The sequence below is a fragment of the Tupaia chinensis genome, unplaced genomic scaffold, assembly GCF_000334495.1.
Source record: "Tupaia chinensis unplaced genomic scaffold, TupChi_1.0 Scaffold147500_1, whole genome shotgun sequence".
NCBI classification, from domain to species: domain Eukaryota; kingdom Metazoa; phylum Chordata; class Mammalia; order Scandentia; family Tupaiidae; genus Tupaia; species Tupaia belangeri.
The window spans coordinates 959,611-967,465 of NW_006207351.1; the positions used below are offsets into that span (position 1 = coordinate 959,611).

At 39.3% G+C, this 7,855-nt stretch overlaps 1 protein-coding gene across 3 annotated transcripts in view; it reads left to right on the plus strand.

Moving 5' to 3' along the window:
* Positions 1-7,855, plus strand: part of TOPAZ1 (testis and ovary specific TOPAZ 1) — a 54,346-nt gene that overhangs the window by 8,268 nt on the left and 38,223 nt on the right. For all 3 annotated transcript variants that reach the window (XM_027768788.1, XM_027768787.1, XM_027768789.1), the window contains exon 3: positions 3,829-3,953. In XM_027768788.1, coding sequence (XP_027624589.1) covers positions 3,829-3,953 — 125 coding nt within the window. The remainder of the gene's footprint in view (positions 1-3,828; positions 3,954-7,855) is intronic.

Genomic DNA, 7,855 nt, shown 5'->3' on the forward strand with positions numbered 1-7,855 from the left:
AAGCTAAAAATCAAAACCAAGTTCTTAGACAGTGTGTATACAACCTCATGTCAGCTTCTAGTGTTTTTCAAACTGACAGAAACATAGGGGATTGATTTCCGTTATATTTCATGGAATTGCTGTTGGCCTTTTTTTCTTTAAAACTTGGATAGATTCCAATAGTTAAAGTACTTTGGATTGTGACTTCATTGAATATTTCACAAAGATAATGTCAGATCTAGAACAAAATGAACAGCATGCGGGAGGTGTCCTTGAGTCTGTATGTTATGTTACTCTGAAAACGTGCGAATGTATTATAGAGACTTCAGAATTAGAATCGCATATTTTTATGAAAGTTGATGAATATTTTATCGAATTTGCTTTGGTTTATAGGGTTAGCGCTGTGTTTTAGCATAGGCTTGGTCGGATGCACAAGCGAATACCCAGCATGTGTAGAAAAGCGGCTGCAGCCGGGTACTGCATGCACAGCTTCCAGCACTGGTCTCCGTCACATGCCTCTTCTCCATGTGCCTCTTCCTTCACATTTATTTTCCCACAAGGAAAAAAATAATTGCACACTGGTAAAAGCAATTTTAATAGTTAATCATTTGTGAGAGCGACCTGGACTTTAATTTTTTGAAACTTAACCAAAATAAGACATCTCTCAGCCAAGACTTGTCGCTTGTGGTATTTAATAATAAGATGTTATTGCTGGCTCCTCTTTAATCAGTGGAAAACAGACAGTGGCTATAAAAATAAATTTTCTTTGAAACTGAGTTATCAAAGATTTATTGTTAAACAAAACTTCCTTTTGTGGGGACCAGCAGTTAGCGTAATGACTATGTCACTGGACTCCCCCGTAGTTGACTGCGGTTCAAGTTCCAAACCTGGTGGCTTAAACTCACACCGGGTGCATGTGCATGCGTGCCCAAGATCCCGAGAGGAGAATGGAGAAGAAGGGATTGCGGCGTGACCATCCCCCCCGGGGGGTGATTTCTCACTTTCTGTCGCTCTCTCTCTGTCTTTCTGGTAAGCGCATGTGCCCTATAGCAAAAAAAAGAAAAAAAAAAAAACTCCTGTGCAAAATAACTCACTTGGTATCTGAAAAGACAGGAGTTTTGATATGAGTTCTGGTTTGGTGTGTGTTTAAAATAGAAATCTTAAGGAAAAAATAAAAATAGGGTGGAAAGGTATTTGGTAAATAGTAGTAACCAGCTTCCAATGTTTTCCCTCTAAATTTGTGTTGTCTCTGGCACAGACTAGATCTTTTGGAGAATATATATGAAAGTAGATTACATCTGACCAGCCTTATGTAAGCCACATCTGGAAAAGAGCAGTTACAAAGAGTTTGGTTCTTAAGGTTTATTCGTACCCAGCAGATCAACTTTTGCAACCTTTTTTGGAAGTGTATTTGTGTCGAAAATCATAAATAAAATGGGAGCATGTTTACATGTACTTTAATCTCACTTGTTTTGGCAGAATTCTCTGTAAACTCAACTACTTGGTTTGCAGAGTTTTAGTCATCCTTTAACAATTTTTAACAATTTAGTTCATAGATCCCATTTGGCAAGGAAATCAATACCAGAAGTAATTAATGTTAAGATGTTATAATGGGAAGGAGACCCACTGAAATAGCTCATGGTTATGACATTTGGGCTACTTAAAATCGTAGAATAATCTCACAAACTGGTGTCAGATCTGACGAATGGCATCAGCTGCTTGAGTAATAATAGTCACATTACAGACGTCGTTCTTCCCTGTTGTGGCCGAACTTCGAACGTGTTGAATTGTTTGCAGTTCTGCTTTCCTAGTCAATGAAAAGCTTTTTCAGAGAACATATATATATATGTGTGTATATATAGATATATGTGTGTGTGTATATATACACACACATATATATATATATACACACATATATATATATATACACACATATATATATATATACACACATATATATATATATACACACATATATATATATATACACACATATATATATATATACACACATATATATATATATACACACATATATATATATATACACACATATATATATATATACACACATATATATATATATACACACATATATATATATATACACACATATATATATATATACACACATATATATATATATACACACATATATATATATATACACACATATATATATATATACACACATATATATATATATACACACATATATATATATGTGTGTATATATGTGTGTGTGCATGCATGTGTATGTGTGTGTGCGTGCGTGTGTATATATGTGTGTATATATAGATACACACACCCACACATATATATACACATACATATATACATACACACATATACACATACATATATACATACACACATATACACATACATATATACATACACACATATACACATACATATATACATACACACATATACACATACATATATACATACACACATATACACATACATATATACATACACACATATACACATACATATATACATACACACATATACACATACATATATACATACACACATATACACATACATATATACATACACACATATACACATACATATATACATACACACATATACACATACATATATACATACACACATATACACATACATATATACATACACACATATACACATACATATATACATACACACATATACACATACATATATACATACACACATATACACATACATATATACATACACACATATACACATACATATATACATACACACATATACACATACATATATACATACACACATATACACATACATATATACATACACACATATACACATACATATATACATACACACATATACACATACATATATACATACACACATATACACATACATATATACATACACACATATACACATACATATATACATACACACATATACACATACATATATACACACATACATATATATACATACATACATATTAAAAATAGCTGGATGTGATCAACAGCAATTCTTTTTTTTTCCCTTTTCCTTTTATCTACATTTATCTTATGCTGACCTTATTCCATGCCATAAGTTTTTGTTTCTTCAGTTTCTTCTGGGATACCTTTTTCTTCTGTGCGACTTCCTCTTCTGGTTTAGGAACAGTTTGCTCCTTTTCGGCGAGGATCATCTCGCTGTGGCAGGGGGAGCTCATGTGTGGGTTACTCCATCCATGAGCTCCGTACGTACGTTGGCGCATCTTGGATGCCTTGTTCACCTAAGTGTGCTCAGTGACCAGAGTCTACATCTAACCCCTTAAGTTCAGCATTATTTTCTGCATTTTTAAGCACGTATGGCAAAAATTCAGCACTCTTTTTGGGCCACCGACCTTGTGTCCAGCCCCACTGTTTAGCCTGGGCACATCTCCCAACTCCACCCTTGTAATGACGGAATGGCACACACTGCTTCTGTAAAGTGACATCCTTCAGATGGCAGCTTTACGGATATGCATACCCTTGATGGCCTGGGCAGTTTCACGAGCGTTCTTAAAGTGAACACGAAGATTTGAACCTCTTGATTTGCATGACTTTGTGGGGTTCTCTGGGTCATGTGAATAGCGAACCATTTTCAAAGATCACCTCAGGCCTCTTACAAGAGGAACATGGCAATTCTTAAATATCTTACTATCAATACTTTTTATACCATAAAATGGAGTTATTTTTATAGGAAGGAAGGAATTGTATAATTTGTTGAAAACTCTACTTTAAAAGAGCCTCTGAACTCTAAGTTGGTTTTTAGAACAGTCTTTGAATGACTCGGTTCTTTTGTCACTTAGTTTCATAATTGAATATTGTTTTTCTTCAGCACAAGAGATAAAACATGATTCTAAAGGTGCAGATATTTCCTTAGAAGTTACTAATGAGACCTCTAAAAATGAAACACTGGGAGACTTCAGTGAACAAACAAAAGGTTCAGCCTTGGATGAAAAGGTAGGAAGGAATCTTTTGCATTTTCTTATTTCTTGATCTAAATACGGAAATCCGCCATCACAGTGCTGTCAGGTGATGAGTGTAACCCCTTTTTATTGAACAAAGAATTGCATTGCTCTGTGAGATGTGTCCCTGAGGCTTTATGTAAGACAGTATGAAGTTTCCCTTATCTGGGCAAATGGGATGTACTGTTTAATTACCTACTTAGCTTTTTTAATATCCTGCAGTTCATGGCAAACCCATGTAAGTCTTTCTGAATAAAATGTTACTCATTCTCATCCCTGTTTAAACACAGAGCACTGAATATCATTTGGTCTTTGAAAGTTTCCAGTGTCGTCGTATCTGGGGGCTATGAATGTATATGTAAGTTATTCAACCACAAATGTACCGAGAAGACGGAATCGGAGCTAACCCTGATTCGGTGATAGAACACACCACTAGTGTACGATGTAGGGGAGCATCTTGGTATCGAGTTTTTGTCCTAATTACCTGCCAGATATATGTAATTGTCAGAACCTCTGCCTGCTCGACTCTTAGACATTCATTTCATACTCCTCAAATCTCCAGTTTCCCTCCGCTCATCCTCACAGCTAACAACCTGGTCTCAGCTGCATCAAGAAAATCGAATTAGAACAGAATCTCGTGTGTTCCCACTGATCCATCGGAGCAGCCTCCTGCCACAGAACACAGCCTACCTTGGTCGCTCCTTTTCCAGTGGCTGAGCCGCCAGGGCTGTCCCTTCTGCCTGTGCCAGACCCTCTCTCTTCTCAGTGCTGAGATACTGCTCTAGAACGCGCCTGTCATTCTGCGTCGTCCTACGTTATCAATGTAGAAACCTGCTTGACTCCTTTCTTTAAACAAAACCAAATGTAACAGAAACCTTGTGATGGTCCCTTTGGCCTTTGGGGCTGTTACCCTGTCTCAGAAGGGTAACACGCTGTACTTACTGTCTGCAGTTCCTCTCCTGTAGTTCTCTTACAAGGAGAACGTTCCGTAGAGGGTTACCTTTACATCTCCACAACTGCCCTTCTTTTTTTCTTTTTCTTTTTTTCTTTTTTCTTTTTTTTTTTTTTTTTTTTTTTTTTTTTTTGGAGGTTTTTTTTTTAGTCAAGTCATGGTTGGCCATGAGGGATCTAGTTTTTTTTTTTTTTTTTTGAGAGTTTTTTGTTATAGGGTGCATCCATGCATTCACCACAGAGTCAGGAAATGAGAAACCACCCCCCAGGAGGGATGGTCATGCCTCAGTCCCTTCTCTCAGGATTTTGGGCACATATGCATACAAGCTTGATAGGAGTTTTGTTTTGTTTTGTTTTAGAGAGATTTTTGCTATCAGGCATGTGTGCTCGCTGGAAAAACAAGTGACAGAAAGCAACAAATCACCCCCGGGGGGGCGGGGCGGTGGACATGCTGCACAGTCCCTTCCCCTCCGTTCTTCTCTCGAGATTTTGGGCACACATGCCTGGCGTGAGTTTTAAACCGTCAGGTTTGGGACATGAACCGCAGTTTACTATGTGGGAGTCCAGCAATGTCACTATTACACCATCGACTGGTCCCTCATCTACCCTTCTTAAACTCTCAGGTGACATTTTTGTGAGTCAATGGACATAGCTCAGCTTAATCTTAACCTACTGCCAAGAATTTGACTGTCATCGTCCACCCTTCCCTTGAAACACTTTTTTCACTTGGCTTCCAAAACAAATGCACTTGCTTAATGTACTTTCTGCCTTTCTGTCTGTGCCTTCCCAGTTAGTTCCTGATTTCTCTTGGTCTCAGTGTGTATTATTGAGGAAAGAAACAAATTTAATTTAGTGTAGCTAAGGGCACGGTGTTTGAAGTCTACAGTGGTGTTCAGTAACTTTCTAGGCTTTCACACTCATCCCCACTCACTCACTCACTCACCCACTCACTCACCTGGAGCGTCCCCAGGCCTGTAGACCTGTCCTGGCAGGTGCCCTATACTGGTACATAGGGCATTTTTCGTCTTTTTTACCATATTTTCACTGCATCTTTTGTAGAAGAGACATAAATACATGGAAATAAAAGATAAATGATGAAGCATGTCTAAAAGTTGTCAGCTGCATACGTGAGAGTAGAAGAGACAAGGCCAGGCATGTGGATGACAGTTTATTAATCCCCACAGTTGTGGACCAGATAAAAACGTAATCGACTGGGTCATATATGTTTAGAGAACTGGTTCTCTGCAGTCTGCTGTATTAGAAAGACAAATGTTTAGTCTCCTTCCCTCAATGAGGAGCACTGCCGTACTAGGAAGCAGTTAGATGATTTTGTTGGTTACAGTAATACTGGTTAAACGGCAGAGATGCGGCCTAAGGAGAGAGTCGGTAGCTGGTTTCTTTGTTTTCAGTGTTCGAACATCATGGAGCGCACTTACGTAAACCTCAGCAGAATAGCTCACTACCCACCCAGCCTGTGCGGGGTAGCCTACTGCTCCGGCGTTGTACACCTGTCCGGCACGCTACTGCCAAGTCCTGTGGGCAGCGGTAACACAGAGAAAGTAGTTGTGTACTTAGACAGGGAAAGCGCTTGCACTTAGACATGTTGCTCCACAGGCTGATCACAGGGTACCCGAACCACGGTCACCATGTGGGATCCAGCTTCTCCTGAGCCACACTTGGCTGCATCAGAGCCAGCCCCATGTCCTCTTAGGTTTATAGCTGTGTGATTTCCACTGCACGGACACACCACTCCACACAGCAAGTTCTGCTGCTGATGGACAATTGGTGTGTTTCCAGTTTTTGCTTTTTAAATATTGCTACATTATGTATCCTTGAGCATAAGGCATTTTGCATATGTGTGAGTATTTCTGGATTAATTCCTAGAAGTGGAGTCGTCAGTTACCCTACATAGAGATTGCTTTGATTTTGACTTTCAACATTATGTGAGTGCACGTTTTTCTCCTCACATACACACCAACTCATTATTAAATTTTTAAAAATTTTGTCCATCTGCTTATTCGTACAAATGACTTTTAACCTGCATTTCTCATGAGTTTACGTAAGCATCTTTTAGCCTGTTTAGGAGTCATTTCCATTTTTCCGTGAGCAGTTTTCCTCCTGGGACGTCCATCCCTCGGTGCCTGTGGACGCCTTGCCTGCACAGTGTGTCCTTCCTGACAAGTCGCTGTGCTTTCCACTGTCCGTTTGTTCAGACTCTGTTTAGCACCTTTACCTTGCCGAAGCCTCTTGTTTTTAATCAAATATATTCATTTTCTTTTGCAACGTTGCAGGTACGAGTCCTGTTAGGGAGACCCATTTCGGGATTAAGACGGTTCTCCCAGGGCCCGCACGATGGTGCACACGGGAGCGCACTTCTGCCTCGCTGGCGAGGCCCGGTGGGTGGCCTGCACTTCCCAGTATGCCTAAGAGCTGGGCACAGCGTGGTGCTCCTGGAGACTGAGGCTGGAGAGTCACGACAGAGAGACGTCTGAAAACCGGTTTTTCTCTCCCACATTTTTTATTTATTATGTTCACTTTTTTTTTTATTAAACTAAAATTTATCTTAGGAGAGAATAATATAGAAAAAGTTTAGCCTTTTTAAAATTTTGAAAGAGGACTTTTTTTAATAATCTTAACGTGACAATATCTGAAATGTTTGAAGTTGGGACTGGCTCTGTATCCTGGTGGGTAAGGCGGCTGGACCTCATGTGGCCAACCATGTGAGTCAAGTCCTGGACCCAGTGACTTGAGAAGCACATCAGGCCTGTGTGTGCATACCCAGACTCTGGAGAGGGAGAGGGAGAGGAGGATTGTAGTACGGCCATTCCTTACGGGGGAGGCCTGTGTGTGTGTGTATATGGCTTATTATATATTTATATAAGAATATATACACGTGTGTAGTCAGGCCTGTTGCTATCATACTTTGTCATTTCTGCCTGTAGCGTC